Source organism: Caloenas nicobarica, chromosome Z (genome assembly GCF_036013445.1).
Source record: "Caloenas nicobarica isolate bCalNic1 chromosome Z, bCalNic1.hap1, whole genome shotgun sequence".
Taxonomy (NCBI): domain Eukaryota; kingdom Metazoa; phylum Chordata; class Aves; order Columbiformes; family Columbidae; genus Caloenas; species Caloenas nicobarica.
Window position 1 is genome coordinate 66,412,282 of NC_088284.1, and position 23,754 is coordinate 66,436,035.

A 23,754-nucleotide genomic window follows, 5' to 3' on the forward strand; every position below is an offset into this window, starting at 1 on the left:
TGCTAGCCAAAGAACCCATAGATAATTTTTTTCTGTCCCTCAGAAGTTTTAAGCTCTAACTTCATACAATAGAGCCATCAAAATGCTGGACAAACATGATCTGTTCCCAAAAGAAAAAATACACTCTAAATATTAATTTCACATTTTTCAAAAGATGTTTTAACTGTTCACTGCCTTATAGACTGTAAGTAACAACACAGAAACTTATTTTACAACAGGATCTCATGTAAATGGCAGTTATTAATTATTTTACTAACTTTCTTTAAATGTTTCGATTGATGGCAATGCAGACTGGTTAGAATGAGTTTGTTAATGGAAAGGAAAGGGCCATTAATGTACATTTTAATCTTCCAGTTTGATTTATCTGGATATTATTATTGTGTCCATGACAGAATTAGAATGCTGCTTTTCCTAATACCATGTTGTCTTTCTAGGTTTGTGGAGACCAAAATCAAGAAGCAGTTTTCCTACGTGAATTTACATTGATTCGGAGAGATAGTCTTCATGATGATTTCCTGTCTGATTTGCTGCATAACCACAAAACAGAAGATCCGGTAGGAGTCTTCCATTATTCTAAAATACTTGATCAGAAATATTTGCAGAAATACAGACTTTTTCATAGATCTTTCATTGTGCTTCATTAATTTGTGGGAAGTTACAAAATTAGGTTTGCTACACAGAAATGTCCATGTAAATAAAGACTTGTTCACAGGATAGGTGTCAAATGCATATTAGGTTTCATTTTAAGGACATACATTTTCAAAAGAATCACAGATCGGTCTTTTGTTTTCTAATGAAAAATTTTCTCATTCAAAATTCTGGCAGTCTAATTTGCTAGTATTGTTTGATTTGCACGTGCAAAGAGAGATTATTTTTATTAAATATGAACGAGTAAAGTTAGATTCACAGTTTATGTAAAAAATAAATAATGCTTTGAAAATAATGATTTTATAAAGTGCACCAAGGAATGTAACAAACAGGGAAAAGCGTTTTATGAAAAACAGATTTTCACTGTCTTCTATATATGCCTGGCAAGATACTTGTTTCAGGTCTGCAGGATTTCATGTCTTGTAGAAGATAATTCTCTGATGTGTTTTGAAGAATAGCATGTGGAAGCAAAGAACTTGGAGCCATGCTTTAATATGAAATATAGCAAGCCAGCTGATTTTAAACTGTGGTACATTTATAGGTATGACATTTTCAAGCACCAATATATTGTGATGTCCAACACACTGTGGTTTAACAGAAGTGGTGGTGCAGTAGTGTCTGATATTACCATAAATTAGTGATGTATTTTAGGGATTAAAGTTCAAAATAAAGACTCTGTAGGATAAGAAAATAAAAGGACAGTGATTCTAGAATAATTAAGTGTTGGCACAGACGTGCTTACTGCCTTTTTAATCAATTTTTTCTCATAGCCTCAGAGGGCAATGCCTGAAGTTACCTTTCTTGATTCATGCGTGAATGTTAGCCACTTATCATTGGTGGGAGCATGCAGACCTAGGACTTTGGAAGGGTGGCGTGGATGTCTTTTGATAAGTCTTGTTGCTCAGGCCAAAGAATCCAGTAAACAAAAGGAGTGAAGGCATTAAATGATCCACTGTGTTTGTGCTAATCCGTCTACTCTCAGACTCTCAGTTATGCTTAGTGCTTTACAACTGCTAAAAGAGATTTCAAATCAGGCAAAACCAATGCTTTGTTCTACCACTGTGGGTAATTTTATGGCAGTTCAGGATGGTATCAAGCAACTACTTTAATGCCAGGACAATATTCTTTGTACAGAGAGTGCCAGTCTTTCGCTAGCCTATGGCTGAAATTATTATTCATTAAACCCATTTATTCTCTGTAGTCCAGAGAAGCAAGCAGCATTTTGTTACCAATTTGTCAATACCAGTGAACTGGTTTGTTGTTTTCTGAGTTGTGCTGGTCTTATGCCTGTTTATAAGTGTGTGGTGATTGTGTTCACACAACCATCAAGTACTCTTCAAATTATTCATAGATTTGACTTCAGGGTAGTGTTCTTTTATTATTATTATTGCAAAATGATGATGTGTGATTCCTGTGATCCTTCTTTGCAGCTCTGTGTGTATGAAAACACAGCTACACTGAAAGAATATTGCACAGAAATTATGACTTTGCAATCTTAATTTAGATATGATTAAAGGAATTTTTGTTCCAACCTAATCTCTTTGTGATACCATCTTCAACTACAGAAGTATATATGGGTTTCTCTGCATGAGTGATTCGGTAGTGCATAGGTAGTATGGGAGAGCTTGAAGTAACTTTTTTGTATTTTAGCTGAAATACTTTAACTGTATGTGTATGACTTGTTTACTGTGTCCTATGCAGCCTTTATTTCAAAGACAAGCGTTAATTTCAACAAGAATACTTCTCCGGGGGTATTTGTTTTCCTAAATTTCTGTGGCATATACGGGGTATTCTTGTTTTGTGGATGTATTCTCAGAGGCTCACAGACGTTAATATCAAAAGCATCTACTATTCTTGAGTGCTCTGTTTGAGACACGAGGATCCATCTTTTTCAATTCACCTCACATGACATTGCAATAAGTTCAGAGGGGAACTATTGACCTCAGATGTGACTGTGAGTGCTCAGCATCTTTGTCTGTCAAGCTGAAGATAACAGGTAAGGCATCTACAAGAACAGAAAGTACATGATTACAAATATCTTGGCTGGAGTGATAGAAAAATTGTTGCAGTGGCAGAGATATAGAGTATAGTTTTCCAGAAAGAAAGCACAAGCTGTATTTCAGGACCAATCTTTCTCAACTCACAGGACCAATCCTTTTTTCCTGTAATTTCCACTGCAATTATGGTGTATCTAATGAGAAAATCTACTGCAAAGACACAGAGAAAACAGCCTCTTTTGTCATACTTCCCATATAAATCTCTTGGTTCTTTTCAGGAGTCCTGTGACTAACACAGGGTAGGTTTACCTGTTCGCAGCTTTTCAAAAGCAGTGTGCACACACAACCTCAGGGAAAGCTGTGCAGCTAGTGTCTTAATTATCATTTATAAAAGTCTTCAACCTTTCTTTTTTTCCCCTGATTTGATGCTTTCTGGGAAAATGCGGGCTGGTGATCCTGATTTAGAAGTTATTGTCTAAAGAACATGTGTTCACTGTTCAGAAAAAGCATGCATGGCTATTTCTGTGGGTAGCTGAGAGCATCCAAAAAGGCTGATTCTCTTCTGATGTTCAAAAAGTAATATCCACATAACTCCATAACCATTTGGGAGAATAGATGCCTATACAGAGGTGCCAGATAAGTCTTTTATGGTATAAATGAGAGAATGGCCACAGTCAGTGAGCAGATGTGTATAGCTTTCTGGGCCTGTGCATTAAAGCTGTTAGCAATGATGCTATTATACCTTGCTAATCCCAGCAAAAGTTGGAGAGATCAAAAAAGCCTGTGCTTTTTGTAACCAGTTACTACAACGAATACACTTAATGAGGAGATAACTCACACTAACTACTGGTGAGGCAGTTTTAAGCAATTGTTTGCAAGCTTGTGTGTTAAGAAGTATGTTAGCCCAAATATCTTAGCTGGTGATAGTCAATGTCCAGTGAAGAATACAGAAGAGTAAGTCACCCTTTTTGCTGTACCATAGTGGATGCCCTCTTTCTACGATCTGTAGGCTTTATCATGGTCATTGAAATGGCTCACAGAGGTGCTTTCCTTGTCTTTCAATTATATTTCTATCCTATATCTACAGCCTCTTAATACTATAGCCATTAGGTCTTAGAGTTTCCATTTCAATATAAGCACTGAAGCCCAAGTCTATTAGTGTATCTCTACCATCATTAACTCAAGGGAGGGGAATTACTAGAAGCCACAGGAAGATTTATATTATTAGAGTTTTCTGTCTTGTTCAAAGCTAATCACCGAGGTTACACTAACAAAGGAAGGTATTTACAGTGTATTCCTTATCCATTTCAGATGGAGGGGATAATTTTCAAAATTGAACTATCATAAACATTTATTTATGTTATTTTTTCAGCCATACTGTTTCTTTTACTTTGTATTCTGAATTAGTTGATGTGTAAGAGTAGAGGATGCTCAGCCCATTGACTAAGGAATTTACAAGCTTCTCAGCCAAAGATCACATATTTCTAAATGGTTATAAAACTGTGCTTCAAAATCCAGCTTCGAGCTCCTTAGGGATGGGAAATCATGAGACTGTAGTAATTACAGGCCCTACACCATGCAATTGCTGATATGACAGATAAAGAAAAAAGCTTTTATGATAGAAGGAACTCTTCTCTGACTAGTCTTACCTTGTATTTGCTCTTTGTAGAGAACAGATCTTCCTGGTGCAAGTTAGGACAGTTCTGTGTATGTTGCTGCCAATCCAATTGTTTGAAAATCAAGAGTCTGGGCAAAATCATGAGATTGACCTCAATATTTTGGGGTGTAAGGAAGAGCCGCCTGAATTATTGCTTGCAGCTGGAGACCATGAATTCTTCAAGAGTTGTCTGGAAAATAATACCCTCAGAGATATCAAGATCAAACTGGGGCTTTGTCTGGGGTGTTAAGGAAAGCAGTGGGAAACAATTAGGGAACAGACCACCTGTAGCAGCTGCATGGCATGGCAGAACATGGTCTCTGAAGCTCACTGTCATGCCATAAGCACCTGGTTTCTTTAGAACAACAGGGTGCTCCTAGGCTATGGGTTAAACATCATTGCTATGGGAGAATCTCCTATCTTTAGAGATCAGAGCAGCCTTTTCATTTTTCTCAGTGAAATGGAAACTTGACTGCAGATAGTCAGGTTCTCTTCTTCCATATAACCTGACTCAGCTGTTTCATTAGTTGAGAAAAATCATTCGGCCACTGGCTGACAAATTGTGTTCTGATTTCAGTGACTCACATCATCCTTTGTGTTACTCTTCTCACAGTAATTGTCAAGGTTTTAGTATATCGCAGTAATCTTTAAAAAAATATTTTGTTAAACTTCTGTCTCACAATTCAATCCACTTTCGTGACTGCTTCTTATCCACTTGCTATTTTGAGCATGGACTGTTTTCAGTGAAAATAATTTCCTGCCACAAATATTTTGAAATGTTTTTCAGTCTGTACTTTAGAAGATTGTTACTTGTTTACTCCCGAGTGAGTTACTCTAATTTGATCAAGGTTTTTAATCTTAAAGGTTCACTTGCTTTAAAAAAAGAGGAAGTATTACATATTTCTAGAGATCTGTGCATCATTGAAAACAAAAATTAGAATGAACCACTGTCATTTCCCACTTGCTTTAATTCTAAATGTCTACAAGTACTCAAATACTAAAAGGTTCTAATGCTTTCTTGTCCATTTTTCTGATTCTCTCTTAATGACAGTATTTACATGTCTTTAAAAATAGAAGCATGACCATTGAATGTTTTGCATGCCTACCTGTTCCTATATTTTTCCTTTCTGTCAGAAAGGAAATCAAGACACGCCTGCTCAGGAAGATAAAAAAAAAAAAAGGCAAACAAAAAACCATGCCAAAACATTCCAAAGCCTTAAATCCAGGTCCCACGGCCGCCAAAACTATCCCATGACTGTATCTAGTGCTGGAGTTGACACAGGAGGAAAGGAGGCTGTTTTTAGAAGGACTGAGTTATTAGCCTTGCTCACATTAGGAAAACAAAAAATTGAAACACAACTATGCCACTGTTTGTGTAGTGATATAGAACACTGTTTGGTCTACCACAGTACTTAAACAGAGTTATGTTTATTCATATCTGTTCTAGATACGTCTTCCTTACAACTGAAAATTTCCCTAATTTCTATCAGATTAAGTAGCTTTTCTGCTTGTTTCACTGAAGGACTGGAATTTTTTTTTTCATTACACTGTTTTCACTCTACATGAGTTTAATTCAAATAACTAGTAGCTTATTTTGGACTAATACAATATGAGGATGCTCTATGTGTGCAAGTCTTGCTTCTGTGCATCTTAATAAAGGTCTTTTGAAACTGTAAATTGAAACTGTGGTGTAAATAGTGCATGAGTTCATTACACTCAAAATATGTGTAGTTCTAGCTTTTCAAAGGAAACACTAAACGTCACTGTTTTATAAGGCCTCACTTCATTAAAATGAAAAATTCCTTGTTTTTATATCACTGGGAAAATTTATATAATAATTTTTATGGAATTTATTAATAAAGGTACAATAGGTAAAGGGTGAGCATCAAGTAGACCAAAGAATAGTATAAAAGGTCTCTAGCAAGGAAGACAGGATACTGACCTGAGGTATTCCAAACTTTCTTCTCTACCTGAGGTCATGAATTTCAACTTGAATTGTTCTATAGAAGGCTAAGCATGAGTGAAAGCTATAATCTTTTAACAGCTAATGATGATGAAAATGAGTGGCTCATTTAAACATTTTGGAGGAAAGTATTAATTTTTGTTGGACTTAGATTACATCCTTGACTAAGAATACCTTTTTCTACTGCTAGGTATTTGCTTATTTTCTGTTTTGTAAATACTAACTGATCATGCTAGTAAAATATGTGGTTGCATAGCTTTAGCTGCTTGCAAGTTTACCAAGTGTACCTTCGTATTTCTATGTTAGGCTGGTATATCTTTGAGGTCCTGTTAGTTTTTTTTCTTTCTTTGTATATGTATATATAATATATATATGCCATATATAACTAATTGCAGATAAAGGTACACACACGTACCCCTTTATAATTTGCATATGCCTATTTAGATGCCATGTTTGAAGTAACATAGTCATGCCAGCAGATGTTCACTACTGAGTTCTCTGAAACAGATTAGAGGAAGAAATCACAACTTACACCAGTTTGGCTTTCCTGCAATTATAAAGACACTTCTTGACTATGGCTGTGATGCTTTAGAACCACAGGCTTTTCAAGAATGCTTCTCTTGCTTCCCAGTTGTACAGAACTTTCATAGAGGCACTGAATATAGACACAGAGACGTTGGGATCAACACTGCCTCTCAAGTTAACCAGAGACTCTGTCTGCTGCCTCTGCCCTTGGTCAATGCCTCTCAGCGTCACTGCAAATTAAAGGGGATTATTTTTTTCCATTGCTTGTTCACATGGGCCAAGGATGCCTCCTGAGGATGAGGGCTAAAAAATCCAGCCTAGGAAGCTTTGACTATCTAAGGGAGAGGTAGCACATCAGAGGGATTAGAAGTGTGTTAGAAATGCTTAAACTTTTTCCTTTTTGGGTCACACTAAGCTATGCCAGGGCACTAGTCCTAGAAAAATTATACTACTGAAAAATCACTGGCATGGTTTGGAGTCTAAATTTAGTTTCTTGTCCTAAATTTAAGTCTGTATGCCTGCATTTTTCCTAGCTGGCATGTGTGCCATCATACCCTGGCCTGGTTTCTTGACTGACCTCCGGTCTAGGACATTGACGAAAGGGTTTGGAAGCTGCCTATTTCAGTATCAGCAAAAAGCACTGGTGAATGGCTATATAGTTTACACCAATGATCAGAAGGTCAGAAGGCTTGATTCTAACATCTCCACTGTCAGTGTCTTCGGTGTCTATTTTTTTTTTTTAAGGATATTAATGTCATCCTCATCTCATGGTTGCCATAAAGCTTACAGTAATGGTATTCAAGAGCATAAACTTTTAGAAGTTACTTTATACAAGCATACCTATAGACAAAACTTGTGTGTTTCTATGTTCAGATAAAGAAATCAGCACGTATGTTTGTAGACCTGGCTAAAGCCTGTAGATGGTCAGAATCAATTCACTGCTTGCAAAACAGTTTAGTAGCATTTCCTCTGCACCTAATATTTAGATTTAGAATGGTAATTACTTTTAAAGCTATGAATGGATGACCACAGAATCAGAATAAATCCTAAATTGCACATCCTGAATTGCAGTACTGTTAAGCACAATGTGGTTTCAATAATCAGCTGCCATATACTGAATTGTTAAATCATGATGAATGTGTTTAATCTGTTGGCATTTTTAATTAACATTCCATAATTGTTTTATTAAATCCTTATTTGAATATTACATTCAAGTCAAGCCTCAGTTTTATTCCTGTATGCTTTCCATGGCTTCTCTTCCTTACTTGTAATTTTCAGATTAGTAGTGCAGGCCTGTATCCAAATATGTTGGCTGTAATCTGTTATGCCTTAGAACAAGATGTTTGTCAGTCTGATCATACCACATTTTTTTGCAGACTTTTGGGAAAGTAAGGAGCAAAAGATTATTGGTAGAGTCTGAACAGTGGGTTTATCAGAAAAATTCTGCTACAAGTTATAGGACATATAATATCTAGCCTTTAAATGACAATCCACAGAATGTTAGGGATTGGAAGGGACCTCGAAAGATCATCTAGTCCATCCACTGTAATACTTTTCTGCCTACAGTGCCTAGTTATTTGTCATACTACAGAGAGATTACTATTTGAATGGGAAGCTTATTTCTGTTCCGTGTGGGTTTTTGCTCTGTGTCATTCTTACCTCATCACCTTCAGTAGCAACAATATTCGTTCTTCCCTCTTCATCAGGCGGAATAGTCTGGGCACTGGAACAACCTTCTTTTGTGAATCTTAGTGTACTAGTATAGGTATTTATTCCCATTCCTATTTATATTGATGATTGGAATTAATCTGCGTGGACCAGAAGTTAGTGAGGTTTCGACAAGAAGGAAAGGTGGGGTGTCATCCCTCCAGGAATTCATTTTTCAATATAGTACTCACCCCTAAGAAAGTTCTTTTTGTGTAGAGGTGATTCTTCCGTATGCTGTAATGGATCTCAGAAATAAATCTGTTGACCACTCCCTGTGAACTGAATTCAGTTTTTGCATAGTGCAACTTCTGGATTGAGACTCGGATCAAGATTTTTATTGAGTATTTATGGGGAGCAAATGATAGGTTGAATGTGGTCTAAGTACTCAGAGCCAGTTCCTTCAGTTGACACTGAAAATTCTAGATGCAATCTTCTACACAATGAGGATTTTTGCTTCTTTCTCATCCTGTGTAAAAAAAAAAATGTTGCATTTCTGTGTTGCAAGAAAGGAATGACGTAACTTTTGTTCCTGCATGCATTGCTGACAGGTTCATCGGAGAGGAACTGTTTTTCTGCCTTCAGTTCTCCGATTTACATCAGACTTGTGATAAAATAGGTTTTAGAAGGATTTTTCAGCTTTTTACATTCATCTTGATGAAGCATTCTGTCTTCCATAGGTGCATCTAAAACAATCAAATAGATTTGGTTTTAAATACATTGAGAAATGTGCCTAAGGACCTGCAAGATATATTGGATACTTTGTGCCTATTTAGAAACTACAGTGGTTGGTATATAGTGAAGCTGGATCCACATAGCCTGGAAAAGTCATGTGTATATCTTTCTCTGGTTTTAGCATACAGAGAAGAAAATATGGGAGTGATTTATTCCAGAAGCAGCTCTATGAGATTTTTATTTCTCCGTTCCTCTGCAGAAAAATCAGCCTATTCTACCTCTTTGTCTTAAGCTGGTGGATTTCTTGGAGGCTTGAGATCTGAAATAATATGGGTCAGTAATAGTGAGTGAATTTTTTATTATTAATTCAAACCCACTTGATTCTGATGGTTTCAAAATCCAACAAGATTACCTAGTGGTCTGCTTTGATGAAACTTCTTGAAAAGGAGCAATGAAGGGAGAAAGAAAGAAATAGAGCAACAACTAAATCCTGTGTATTGGGCAGGCATTTGTTCAGTCCTCTTGTTTCTGAATTGATAGTCTGCTTGGCTTAGTGCATAGCATAGGTTTTTTGAATGTCAGAAAACAGACCTGCATTTTAATTTAAATTGCTGCTTTAACAAAAAATATCAATTTACAGTGTAGGAATATGTCCTCGCTGCTTTATGCAGACATTTACTTCTTTTTTTTTTTCAAAAAACTGTTTTAATTGTGGTAACAAATGTGTTTTCTTGATGTTGTAGGTAACCGAAGCCACATTTCAACATACTGCTGGGTATTCCCACTATTATATACAGATACAGTTCAGCCATTAAGTTTCCTTTAGTATCTCTGTGTGCCTAAATGTCCATGAGAAGCTATTCAAAACAATATTAACAAAATTATTTTGTACTGTATCCTTTGTATAAGCCTTGGCATACAGGATAGAAGAAAAATCACTTTAGGAAGCTCCACTGACTTTGCACAGTTTATAGCAGAGGGAAAATTGTGTAGTTAAATCCTTATAGACCATTTCATGAATGTAAAATTAACTTTATGATATAAGGTTGGTGCAACAGTAATTGCAGTTTTGGACCGTGAATTTTAAATCATTATACCTAGGCTCAAACAAATCTTTATTAATCAAAATATGAACCATAATGAGAAATAAGATTGTTTATTCCTGTAGCATAAAAATCTGTGCTTCTGGATTCGACAAACTCTTGGAAAGCATTTTTTGCATCCTGCTGGTTGTGGAAGCGTTTTCCCTGAAAAAAATTGTTGAGATGCCTGAAGAAGTGGTAGTTGGTTGGCAAGAGGTCAGATGAATATGGTGGATGAGGCAAAACTTCATAGCCCCATTTGTTCAACTTTTGAAGCATTGGTTGTGCAATGTGTGATCAGGCATTGTCATTGAGAAAAACTGGGCCCTTTCTATTGACAAATGCTGGCTGCAGCCATTGCAATTTTTGATGCATCTTATCAATTTGCTGAGCTTACTTCTCAGATGTAATGGTTTTGCCAGGATTCAGAAAGCTCTAGTGGATCAGACTGGCAACAGACCACCAAACAGTGACCATGACCTTTTCTTCATGCGAGTTTGGCTTTAAGAAGTGCTTTGGAGGTTCTTCTCAGTCCAACCACTGACCTGGTTGTTGCTGGTTGTCATATAAAATCCACTTTTCATAGCACATCAGAATCCAATTGAGAAATGGTTCATTGTTGTGTAGAATAGGAGAAGACAACAAAACAATGATTTTTTTTGGTTTTTGGTCAGCTCATGAGGCACCCGTTTCTCAAGCATTTTCACCTTTCCAATTTGCTTCAAATGCTGGATGACCATAGAATGGTCGACGTTGAGTTTTTTGGCAACTTCTTGTGGAGTTGTAAGAGGATTGACTGATGATTGCTCTCAGTTGGTCATTGTCAATTTCCAATGGCCAGCCACTATGCTCCTCATCTTCAAAGCTCTCATCTCTTTTACGAAACTCCTTGAACCACCACCGCACTGTATGCTTATAAGCAGTTCCTGGGCCAAATGCATTGTTGATGTTGTGAGTTGTCTCCACTGCTTTACAACCCATTTTGAACCTGAATAAGAAAAATACTCAAATTTATTTTTTGTCTGGCATCATTTCCATAGTCTAAAATAAATATAAAATAATCAGCAAGTAATAAGTCAGTAGCAAAAACCCATAAAGTGAGAAAAGCACATTAAAATGACATATAACATAACCACATTTATTTAAGAATGTATTCCAATATCAAATGGCAAATTTCAACAATGCAAAAAACACAATTCCTTTTGCACCAGCCTAATAGTTTCTAGTTGCTCAATTTGCATTCACTTGGTGTGTTGTAGATATGAATTATGATATATATAGCAATTGACTTCATGTTCAGTTCTCTTTGGTAGCATCTTCTGGGTCTTCATTTTCTATGTTTTTCTCAGTCTTTGTGATGGTATCTGGGCATTAGGAAATTAAGTAGTCACAGGAAATAATAAAAACAGATAGGAGGTTGGAAAGGCGTAGGGAACCAGTAATGTCCATTGTAGCAAGAAATAATAAAGAAGGCATAAATTGATTGAATTGATGAACTGATGAATAGAAAGGCATCAAGTATTGTCTGGAAACAGGCAGTGAGTCTGATACTACAAAAAAAACCCTGAAACAGTTGAGCATGTGAAGATTTGGGAGGGACACTAGCATCAAGGCAAATTCTGCTGCATGAGAAAAGTGGATGAGTACCTCAGGAAAGATACAGAGGAGCAGGATGACTCCAACTCTACATTCTATAAACCAACCCAAAGCAAGCCGAATGACTGATTGTCCCTATCTGGGAACATGATGATCTGAGGTATGTTTCTTCTTATTCTTTTACAGGCTATCATGACCAAGTGATGTTTCGGGTGAACAATTTTAACCAATTTGAGCAAATTTTAGCGAAATGGAGTGTTCTAGGATAAGCTTTGTAGATGACAGTGACCCAAAACTGGGAGAAGGTGGTTGGATGTCATTGACATATTGTGTATACCCCTTGCTTTTGTTGTCTTTGCAGCATGTATACTACTTTTCAGCAGCTCTATTCTAGTCATAACTGCAGGTCTCCAGGATGGGAACCTCCAATTTTATGGATTCCTCTACCCTTAAATGTCTGTTTTTCTTGTGCATCAAAAATTACATTCTGTTTGCTGTGCTGCCTGGGATCCCTGCTCAAGTGCATGTTTCCTCCTTCCACATTCAGGCTACAGTCTTCCATGGCCCTGTGACTTCTGCTCCCACCTGTATTGGCACATATTTATTCCTTGCTAATCATTGTCCATTTTTGTGTTGCCATTTGCCTATTTCTTTTATCCTTTCCTGTGCCACAGTCAGGTGAGGAACATGTGTGTCAAATGTCCCATGTTATCATAGAGTTTGTTCCTAGATCTGATGGCTATTTTACCTTGTGAAGAGGACCAAGACAGCATGACAAGACTACATATCAGTCCAGCACACAGATACTGTCTCTACAGTGGAAATGCTTGACTTATGGACAGAACAGAAATCAGAAAACAGGATAAAAATCCTAAAGACTTATTTCAACTTCTAAAGTCATGTTGCAAATAAAAGATTATGTTGATCCAGTTCTGAGTAACTATAGTTGTTTTTCCACATGCATCATCTTTAAGATAAACAATGCAATAAAATCAATCTGATTCGTGTTGTTCACAGTGTTTATTACAATAATTTGTTAAGTGGTTTTATAAAGAAGGGAGAAAACAGCACAATAGTGGTGATTTAAATACCAATTCAAGTGCGTGATTTCTTAGACAACAACAACTATCAGTTGCCATCTGCAATGTTCAATAGGCTTTCTTACAAAATGCAAAACACATCAGAAGATGAACAATAGAATTTCTGTTGTCTAAAAGACATTGCCTTTGCAATTTTATCAATAGTATGTGCATTTTTCCTAAAGAGTAGTGTTATATATAAAACAATGGATGATACTTAACTTTCAAGATACAACGGAAAAGCAAGTTTGGGGGTTGCAGAGCCATGCTTGAAAAAAGTTTTAAAGTAATCTTTAAAATAAAAGGAAATCGTATTTTTTCCAAAGTTGCAAAAGTATAAAATGGCGAGTCCATTTAACATCAGGTATCTTTTTAAAAGATTATATGACATCGGTTTTGTTTTAAACTGTAATTTTATTAGCTTCCTTGGCGTTTTTTTGTTCCTTTTATATACAAAAAAAAAAGCATTTGTGAATAAGTCAATGCTAAGGAGTATGACTCCAGATACTGGATTTACTGTGTGCTGCTTGCTGTTGCATATTCAGGTAGGGCTACAAGTGAAAATCTCACTGCGGGAATCTTTTTTCCTTTCCTCCTCTCTTGAGAAACGCAATGTCATAAATGACTGTGTGAAATGATATATGGAGTGAATTGCCCTCTGAGCTGCAGAGGAGCTGAGTGCTTTAGAGACCTATAACTGGATGATAATGGAGATTAATGAAGATAGATGCAGTAAAAAGACGGCTGTTAATAGAAGTATTTTAAAAATGTGTCATCAAACTGAGAACTGAATAGTCTTAAAGGTAAAAGGAAAAAAAAAATCGAGCAATGCTGAGAAGCTACTGCCTTGAGGAATTATTTTTTTAAAACACTAGTGAGCAAGAAACTATGGATATTGGGAAGGGAGATGCTACTTTAGATTATCTTATCACTCCCACTTCCACAGCAGGAAATTAAATTCTTTAGTGCTTTATTCAGCATACTGTTAAATGTTTTACTCATCCTAGTTTTAAAAGGCTTAAGCAATGGATGTGGGAAATTCCTTGATATTTTTTCTGGGGGATTTATGTGGAACTTAAGCACAAAGGATGACATTCAAAAAGATGGTCAATGCCCTGAAAGACACCTGCATAAGGAGCAATGAATACTATGTAAATGTGCCTAATGATAGGCTGATGATAAAGGAGCGTGAACATGCTAATGCATGAAATCATTACTCCTCAGTAATGAATCTAAAGACCAGCAGAGAATGCTATTACATTTGCAACCTGCTGTTCAGAAGGCCGCCCAGACAAAGGAGTCTTGATGGAAATCAAGTTCTCAGTCTTGGGGAACACACAGATGCTTTTGTGATTGTGACCTTGGCCTTTAGAAATAATCGCTCCCTAAATGCACTTTTGTGAAGAATCTGCAGAATAAGAATAAGTGCAAGAAAAAGGTGTCATGTATTCTACATACCCAATATATGACCTTGTACAGAAAGACTATATCAAAACTCTTGGCGGCGCTTTTCTTTGAGCCCTATCTCATCCACTGTGAAAAAGGGTCAGAGGAATCTCTCCCATGGTAACTTCTCAGTAGTAGTGAATTTTCCATTTTCAGAGCCGGAGAGAACAGTGATTCCAATGGAGTCAGCTGGCTTAGATTACCTCTGGCACAAATGTATTGGCCACCTAGTTATACTGTGGCCCTTCATTTAGAACAGATTTTCCAGCAGAATTGCTCGAAGATAACAGGAATGGGTCTAACTGTCTTGAGATCTAGAGGTTCTCTTAACAGGCCAAAGTAAAATATCCCAGAACTTTCCCATTCTGCATAATTTATAAATTTTTAATTCTCGAAAGAGGTTATTTACATGTGCACAGAAATGATCTGCTTAACTCTAATAAAATAAGATAGAGTCATAAAAGTGTTATAACATTGTTTTTGTTGGAATGGGACCATGACATTATCTACAGCAGAGGTATTTTACCTATTTATGTATTCAGATTTAGTCTTTTTTTTTCCCTTTACAATAAAGATAACCAGATACCTTTTTTTTTTCTTTCTCTCCTATTTGCTTTTGCAGTCTTTTTCTTTTTATGACTACGCTTAGGCCGATTTATGTTTTGCTTGTACAAGATATTCAAGACGAGCTGGTACAAAATGTCTGAAACTTTTTTTTGCCCCGAAATGCAAAGTAATTAAGTACATACAGTTGAGTCTTACCCAGAAGTATCATCATATGCCATAACTGAGCCTAGCTACCAGGTTTCATCCCAGATATCTCACTGTTGTTTCACCCAGAGTTTTGGATGCTTGTTTTCTCCTACCATCTCAGTTCTTTTCTCAATAAACACCTTTTTCATTTTCTTTGGATCATGGCATTGGAAAATCCCTTTTGCAACCTCTTGATGACATCTAGAAATAGTGTATTCCCCATAAGCATCTTAATCACTATTCTTAAACTCATAATTATTTCTCCATGGTTATTTGGACTATTATTTTTCCATCTGTTCTTCCAAATGAGTCCATTTGATTTACCTTGATGTAATCAGCTGGAATCTACACAGTAAACAGAGGTGGCTTGAATACACTAAATTTCTTATTAGCAAAATTAGATTGGATTGTGGCATCTGTTGGTGTCATTGTCTGTAGAAGTAAATTTTGACTACTTAAGTTTTGTACTTAGGAATAAAAATACCCAGGTGAAATATTAAGTTTACTTATAAGTGGGAAAAGATTATATATTCAAGGACTTCTGCTTCACAGCATTTGCAAGAGATCTGATTTTAAATGGATATGACAAACCAATTGCATGGACTGTTATTGCAAGGTGTCTCTTACAGTGGAATTTAACAAAAATATAGGAGAATAAAATCCTGAATCTGGCTGAAATGAAATAAAAGCTTTTGAGTGTTTTCATTATAAATATTTATGAATAAATAAATAAATAAATAAACTAATATGCCAAAGCAATGAGTGGCTGGTGGAAAAAAGATAGGATGGGCTTTATGTGAAATTATCAGTTGAATGCTATGTTGAATTCCTTATCTGAGATGTGTGATAAACATCTATTTTGTGAGGTAAATACTTTTTGTAACATCTGGTTACCTACATGCCTTACTGCCAAGCACTTCATACATATTGAAGAATAACGTGGGTCTATTCAATTTTTTTTGTCTGATACTGGACTTTCTTATAAGGTCTAGTGTATCTATACATACAAATGAAATCAAATTGTTTGTGGTTAATTGTTTAGTTGTGAAGAGTTAATCCAGCCTTTATATCTAGAAGGAGTGCATAGAATTTATTCTTGGTAAATTATTAATCCTCTTATAAAAATAATCGCAAAAAAATCAAAAAAAATTGAAGTAGCTTAGCATGACTTGGGTTTGGGAAGTGTCAGAAAGCCTTCATGTAGTCAAGCCATGATCCTTCCTTGCATTCAAATCTCAGCTATTAGTATCGCCAAATTCAAGGAAGGAAATAGAAATTGCTCCTAGTATCTAAATTATTTTCTCTTGACTCCTGAATTGGATACCTGGGCTGAAGTCAATACTAGTATATTTTAGATCAAGAAGCTTCATGCTTCTTTGAGGACATGCTATGTGGAACAAAACTAACTTTTTCAATTTTTTGTTCCCTAACCTGACATAAGTTAAAGCTGCTTGCATATACTAGTACAGATATTAATGGTGAAATATTGGTTAAATGCATTTCTCTGGTTACTCCGAGAAAAACTATCTATCTGTCCTCTGCATATCAAGTAGTTTTGAGACAAACAACAATTTTCAATGACATTTGCCCAAAAAGCTCACAGGCCACGTAACAGTGGGCGATTAGGCTTGTTGTGGATTTATGAGTTTAGGGAAAGTTAAATACAAGCATTGCCATTTGCCACACATCTTGTTTGTAACTAGTATAGCTGCTGGTTATTAATGAAAATTTTTTTCAAGCTAGTTTGGTTTTCCTCTATACGTGAATTTTCTCTCATTGATTTCAAACCATGTCCAAATTCTTGGCTTCTAGGAAGGTTATACTTAGTTTCATGAGCTAAGTGCGCCTCTGCAGTAAGCCCTCTGTACCAAGATTCTCCAAGACTGGGAGCTACTTGAGTTTCTGGATGGCATTTTTTTCTTTTCACTTTCAACCACAGATAACTAATTCTATGTTTACTCATAACTTTCTCTCAGTTTGGCTTATTCAAAAGTCACATTAGTAGCAGGATTAGTAAAAAGTCTTTAACTGACTTCCAGGCCCCTAAATCTTTGGTCATGAGATTTGGCAGTAGACTTGCATGTAGTACAACAATCCTTGTGTGCAAGTCACCTATACTATGTGGCTGAAAAATGTACCTTTCTCTGCTCTCCCTTTCCACCTCATTTATCAGAATGAGACAGCTTTTTAAAAAAAAAAAAAAAAATATATATATATATACTAGGAGTTTCAGGGAAAAGGGAATTTACTTGCTTCTGCCAGCACATGTTCTGCACAGTGGTATGTAGCTGGACCATTTCTTCCAGGTCATTGTATACTGCTCAGTACATGAAACATCCAAACCTGAATGAAGTCTGAGAGGAAGTAGAAAAAGTGAAAAAGCATTAGCATGATACTGGTTTCACAGCCCTGCCAATTTTCATGAGATATTTTTTAAGCCTCAATCTTTTAAGGCTTGCCTTTTACACTGTTCATGAAATATAGCTGTCCCATTGCAAGTTTATCTAGTGTTTTGTGAGGTTTTTTTGCAAAAGCCACAGGTGTAAGAACACTGTATCACAGCGTAGTGATGCTCCCTCTCCATGTTGTAAGGTCCCTGGCTTCTAAAGTTTCACTGGCAGGTTGAGTGATGTGTTAACAGCAAAAATCTGTGATAATTATAAGGCCTGCTGCTGTCCTTTCTGTTTCAGTCCTTGTAGGAGCTTTTGCTCTGCTTATGATTTAAAAAAAAAAAAAAAGAAGTGTTATTTACTTCAGATTTTTCATCATGAATGGCTTGAATACAGATATTATCTGAAACAATTCCCAGACATTTAAACACAGTCCACATGATTTTGCATTTACTCAAAGTACCTGTCAAATACATCCCTATAAATATGTCATACTTGCTTACCCAAAATTCTGTAATGTTTACCTGAGGCTGGACATTTGCCTTGCCATCTTTTTCTTCAGACAACATAGAATATTTGAGATTTATATCCAGCTGCAGACAGCATTTGAATTTCTGCAGAAAGAGAGTTCTTATATTGCTTGTCTTTGCAGGGAGAATGTGCAAGGGGAATGGGTAGTCTGCCTCTTCCAAATTCCTAACCAAGATTTGGAAGAGCAATCAACAAAACGGCCAACAACTAGTGGAAATTAGAAGGACTTGCAAGTTTGTAAAACTGATGAGAGTCATCAGAAATTGTATTAAGTTTTTGGTTACAGATATACCCATAAATACATAACATAACCCTAAGCACTTGAGCTGAGCCTGAAACTGCTCTGTGCTAGCAACTGTTTACATGCACAGAAATAAAAGACAGTCTTTGCCTCAGGGATCTGACAACCCAATGTAAATCAGGAAGAGGAATATTGATGCAGTGAGTTGAAGGACACCTCCAGGTCAGACAGAGCTGAGAACAGAACCTGTTTTTCAATGCTCATCTGAGCCCATAGAAGAGCCTGAAGCCTAACACAATGTAAGTTCCTATAAATAATATATAAATGTAAATATAAATACAAATGCTCAAAGAAGTTTTGCTCTGTCTTGCGGTTTTCATTGTTCACAGTGCATCCATCCACTGCTGCCAGTAGAGGCTGTTTCAGACTTGTGAAAAGGAAAAAAATATACTTGTTAATTGCAATGGTCATGAACTCCTTCAAATGTTCTCACCATTACTTGCCAGATGATTGCACTATCATCTCCAAAAAAGTATGCAGACTTCTAGATTATTAGGATTAGTTTGCTGTGAGGCTTCTTTATTTTGCATCCTGTGACTTTCTTCTGCCAAACATCTTAAGGAAGTCCTGTGTCTCCAAACAGGCCCCCAAGGTCAAATAGAATCTTTCAAGATAATATGAGATGAAGAAAGTGGTAGTATTCTCACCAACAGAAATAAATACTGGTGTTTTTTTGTTTGGTTTGGTTTGGTTTGGGGTTGTTTGTTTGTTTTGTTTTGTTTTTCCCCTTTGTGGTAGTTTTTAGCTTTGTGTTGAAAAACATACTTTTGTTAACAACATCATTTAAACTTTTTTGTCCTAATACAAAACCCCATGAATTTTCACTTTTTATTCTAAACATAGGCAGATATTTGTTTAATTTGACATTGAATTAAACTACTTGCAAATTTCAGTATATTGGACCAGTCTGATTTTAGTTTGCAATTTCTATACCTTTTTTTCTATAAATGAATACAGATTGTAATATGAAAACAAATCTTGGTATCATCAATCCAGTTTAGAATTTCTTTTTAGATTGAACTTGAATTTGAGCAACTTGCTGAAAACAAAAGAAAATAGTCTTCCTCCTCAAGTCCCTTCTGAATTTTATGCATGAGAAAAAGAATTTTTTAATGTTTCTGTGCCATGTCCTTGTTTCACTCTGTAATTTTATTCTCCCTTGGACTTCAACAAAACACAGCTGAAGTTTAACTGTAAAGCAAAGGATATTGGCTTAAAAGCATAATTAACTACAAGGATCTAAAACAAAGAAGCATTATGCTGGTACTTAACAAAAACTAATGAAACTTATGAAGTGCTTATAAGAAAGAGCATACTATGTCTCCAAAAGTTAGTGAGAAGAGTTCTAATCAGACTGTAAAGACTGCAAATCTATTTGGTAAATCATAGAGTTCTTGGCTCTGGTAACATCCTCTAGTGCTAAAATCTCTACATGTATCTTGCTCTGAAAACCTTATCCATATTAATCCCATCATTTAGCAATGTTGTGAATTATATTATGAGTCATCCTAACTTCTTAATTAGAACATACTTTGCATTTTTATTAGCTGTAGGGCAATGGATATTTCTTCCAGCTTTTTAGTATGCTTTACCTGCAGGGAACAAAAGTCAGCTTTTAAAAATCATGAAACATGCAAACTAAACAACAAGTAAAAGTGCTTGCAAGTTGCAGGATGTGAACCAATTTTAAACTGATCATTCAGATAAAATAACTTATTTATTCATGGCTCTTTACAAAATTATGCTGAAAAAACATGTTTACTGTTCAGATTTTTTTTTTGTTTGGTTTGGCTTTTTTTCATTTTTTTTGTTGGTTTTGGTTTTTTCTTTGTTTGTTTGGTTTTTATTTTGTTTTCTGATTTTACAGTTCAATTCAGTTGCATTTTTGCTTTTTTTCATTTCTCTCCACACTCTTAGCACTTTTACCAATATAACACAAAAATCCAGGCAACTACAGTTTCTTCATTCTCAGTTTTGGGGCAGTAATACATTAAGAAAGCCAACTAATCTCTTTTAGAGGGATAACCTCCATACCCCTGCCTTCAGAATGCAGTGGGAGTTATCACAGAATCACAGAATCACAGAATGTTAGGGATTGGAAGGGACCTCAAAAGATCATCTAGTCCAATCCCCCTGCCAGAGCAGGAAAACTTAGGTGAGGTTACACAGGAAGGCGTCCAGGCGGGTTTTGAATGTCTCCAGAGAAGGAGAATCCACAACCCCCCTGGGCAGCCTGTTCCAGTGCTCTGTCACCCTCACTGAGAAGAAGTTTCTTCTCACATTTAAGTGGAACCTCTTGTGTTCCAGCTTGAACCCATTACCCCTTGTCTTACTGTTGGTTGTCACTGAGAAGAGCCTAGCTCCATCCTCGTGACACCCACCCTTTATATATTTATAAACATTAATGAGGTCACCCCTCAGTCTCCTCTTCTCCAAGCTAAAGAGACCCAGCTCCCTCAGCCTTTCCTCATAAGGGAGATGCTCCACTCCCTTAATCATCTTTGTGGCCCTGCGCTGGACTCTCTCCAGCAGTTCCCTGTCCTTCTTGAACTGAGGGGCCCAGAACTGGACACAATATTCCAGATGAGGTCTCACCAGGGCAGAGTAGAGGGGAAGGAGAACCTCTCTGGACCTACTAACCACCCCCCTTCTAATACACCCCAGGATGCCATTGGCCTTCTTGGCCACAAGGGCACAGTGCTGGCTCATGGTCATCCTGCTGTCCACCAGGACCCCCAGGTCCCTTTCCCCTACACTGCTCTCTAATAGGTCATTCCCCAACCTATACTGGAACCTGGGGTTGTTCCTGCCCAGATGCAAGACTCTACATTTCCCCTTGTTATATTTCATTAAATTTTTCCCCGCCCAACTCTCTAGCCTGTCCAGATCTCGCTGGATGGCAGCACAGCCTTCTGGCGTGTCAGCCACTCCTCCCAGCTTGGTGTCATCAGCAAACTTGCTGATAGTACACTTATAGCCTGAGCCTTTAAAATTTTGAGAGATTTTCTGGACAAAAAGACTTAATTTATAAATATCCAAGGAGGGGCCCCTGGGGGGTGTCATTTGTTTGGTTTTGTTTGTTGTTTGGTTGGTTTTGGTTTTGTTTGTTTGTTTGTTTGTTTCCTTTTTCTTTTTCACCATGCATTTTTTGACTCAAAAGGCAGAAAAGAAACTGAGAATACCCCTTTAGTCAGTTTGAGTCATCTGTCCCAGCCATGTCCTTTCCCAACTTTTGACCCATCCCCAGCCTACTGGCCTTCATGGATGCAGATGGCTGGGGAGACATCCCTGATGCTGTGCGAGTGCTGTTCAGTCATAGCAAAAACATTGGTGTGTTATCAACACTGCACCTCCAGGCTGAAAAGCACAAAAGCACAAGTCAACATCTTAGTAACAGAAAAAGATCAAATGTTCAGAAGTGGAATTCAAAGAAATCTGAACCAATTTCACTCATTTGGTCAGAGAGTTAGCCATGTAAGAGTGATTATGTTCTACTTACCTAAGTAAATTTTCAGTATGTGAAACTTTTACTTCTGCTTCCTGCCCTAAGCTCTTTCATTAAATTTCCAAGTGGTGTTAAGCATACCATGTATCAGTGGAAATGTGCGGCGTTACAGGAAATAACCGTGTGGGGAAAATTAAATGACAGTATTCTGCTTAATTAACAATTGTGTATCTGCAGTGCTTTATGTAATTAGACAGTGCATTAATCTATTTAACCACAAATGTTGATGCCAAGTATTATACTGATTAGAGATGACCAGTCAGGATTCCCAGGGTGTTATGAAAAAATAAACTTTTCCTCTTGCACTGTATGAACATGGTCCCACAGCTCTCTTGAAATGCGATATATGTCTTGGATTGCAACCTTAGATTATACCATGTGAATTGAACTGACTGGGTTCTTTCATATGACAGGCCTCCTTCCCTGATGAGAGGCATGTCATCATAAAGAAGGCCATCTTTTGGCTGTTTCCCTTCTGTACCAGATTTTCCAGACTTGGATAATAATAACTGAGAGCACTTCTGAATAACTTCCATGCCTATGACAGAATCACAGAATGGCTGAGGTTGGAAGGGACCTCTGGAGATCATCTAGTCCAACCCACCTGCTAAAGCAGGTTCACGCAGAGCAGATCGCATAGGAATGTGTCCAGGCAGGTCTTGAATGTCTCCAGAGAAGGAGACTCCACAACCTCCCTGGGCAGCCTGTCCCAGTGCTCTGGCACCCTCAAAGTAAAGAAGTTTCTCCTCATATTCAGATAGAACCTCCTATGTTTCAGTACGGGCCTGTTGCCCCTCATCCTATTGTTAGGCACCACTGTAAAGAGTCTGGTCCCATTCTCTTGACACCCACACTGGAGATATTTATAAGCAGTGATGAGATGTTCTCTCAGCCTTCTCTTCTCCAGGCTGCACAAACCCAGCTCTCTCAGTGTCTCTTCATGAGAAAGGTGCCCTAGGCCCCTAGTCATCTTCATAGCTCGCCGCTGGACTCTGTCCAGTAGTTCCTTGTCCTTCTTAAACTGGGGAGCCCAGAACTGGATGCAGTACTCCAGATGGGGCCTCACCAGGGCAGAGTAGAGGGGGAGGATAACCTCCCTCGATCTGCTGCTCAAACTCTTCTTAATGCACCTCAGGATCCTGTTGGGCTTCTTGGCCACAAGGGCATATTGTTGACTCATGGTCAACCTGTTTTCAACCAGAACTCCAGAAGCCTTTTTGATGAGAAGTGAGAAAAGCACTTTTGTCCTTAAGAACAAACACTTTTCAGCTTTTCAGCAAATTTTGCAAGAATCATCCAGGTTCGGCTACCTCACTAAATCAAAAATAATCTGGAACAGCTGTTACTGCTTCTCTTCACAGCAGCCAAAGTGGGCAATACCTGCAGAGCATGTTCCAACAGTATCTGGGTGCCACACACTCAGCAAACCCACAGGCAGTAAAAAGCAGAGAAGCCAGTACACACCTCCATGTTTTTCCACAGCTAGACAGCTTGTGTTCCTGAATAACATAGCCAAGAGCTATTGTGAGTACTTCTTTGCCAGTCTGCAGGGTAGTCAGGCAGGGAGGTCACAAAAGCATTGGACAGACAAGGAAGAGCTCCTTTCTTCACCCTGGATCCACCCACCTGAACTATTTACTTACTCCCTCATTTTGGAAGACCGCCTAATCAGCAAGTTTTGCAGTATCTCAGACTGAATTTTTCATCTCTCTTTCAGAACTAGTTTCACCTTGTACAGAAAGTGCGCAGTCACAGGAACAGAGAAATACTACCTGACCTTCCCACATTTTACAGGGCTCTCTTAATGCCGAATTAGTTTACCTTTTACTGGACAAATAAATTTGTTTGCTTAATGTAAGGATGAGCAACTTCAAAAATGAAGAAACAGAATTTTTTCTTCTC

The 23,754-nt window shown here is 37.3% G+C and overlaps 1 protein-coding gene across 2 annotated transcripts in view; it reads left to right on the forward strand.

Annotated features, from left to right (window-relative positions):
* ADAMTSL1 (ADAMTS like 1) overlaps positions 1-23,754 on the forward strand; it is a 444,801-nt gene that overhangs the window by 117,422 nt on the left and 303,625 nt on the right. The window contains exon 2 of one of the 2 annotated variants that reach the window (XM_065655435.1): positions 435-554. The exons of the other annotated variant lie outside the window; for it this stretch is intronic. Coding sequence (XP_065511507.1) covers positions 435-554 — 120 coding nt within the window. The remainder of the gene's footprint in view (positions 1-434; positions 555-23,754) is intronic. 2 annotated transcript variants of the gene reach the window in all.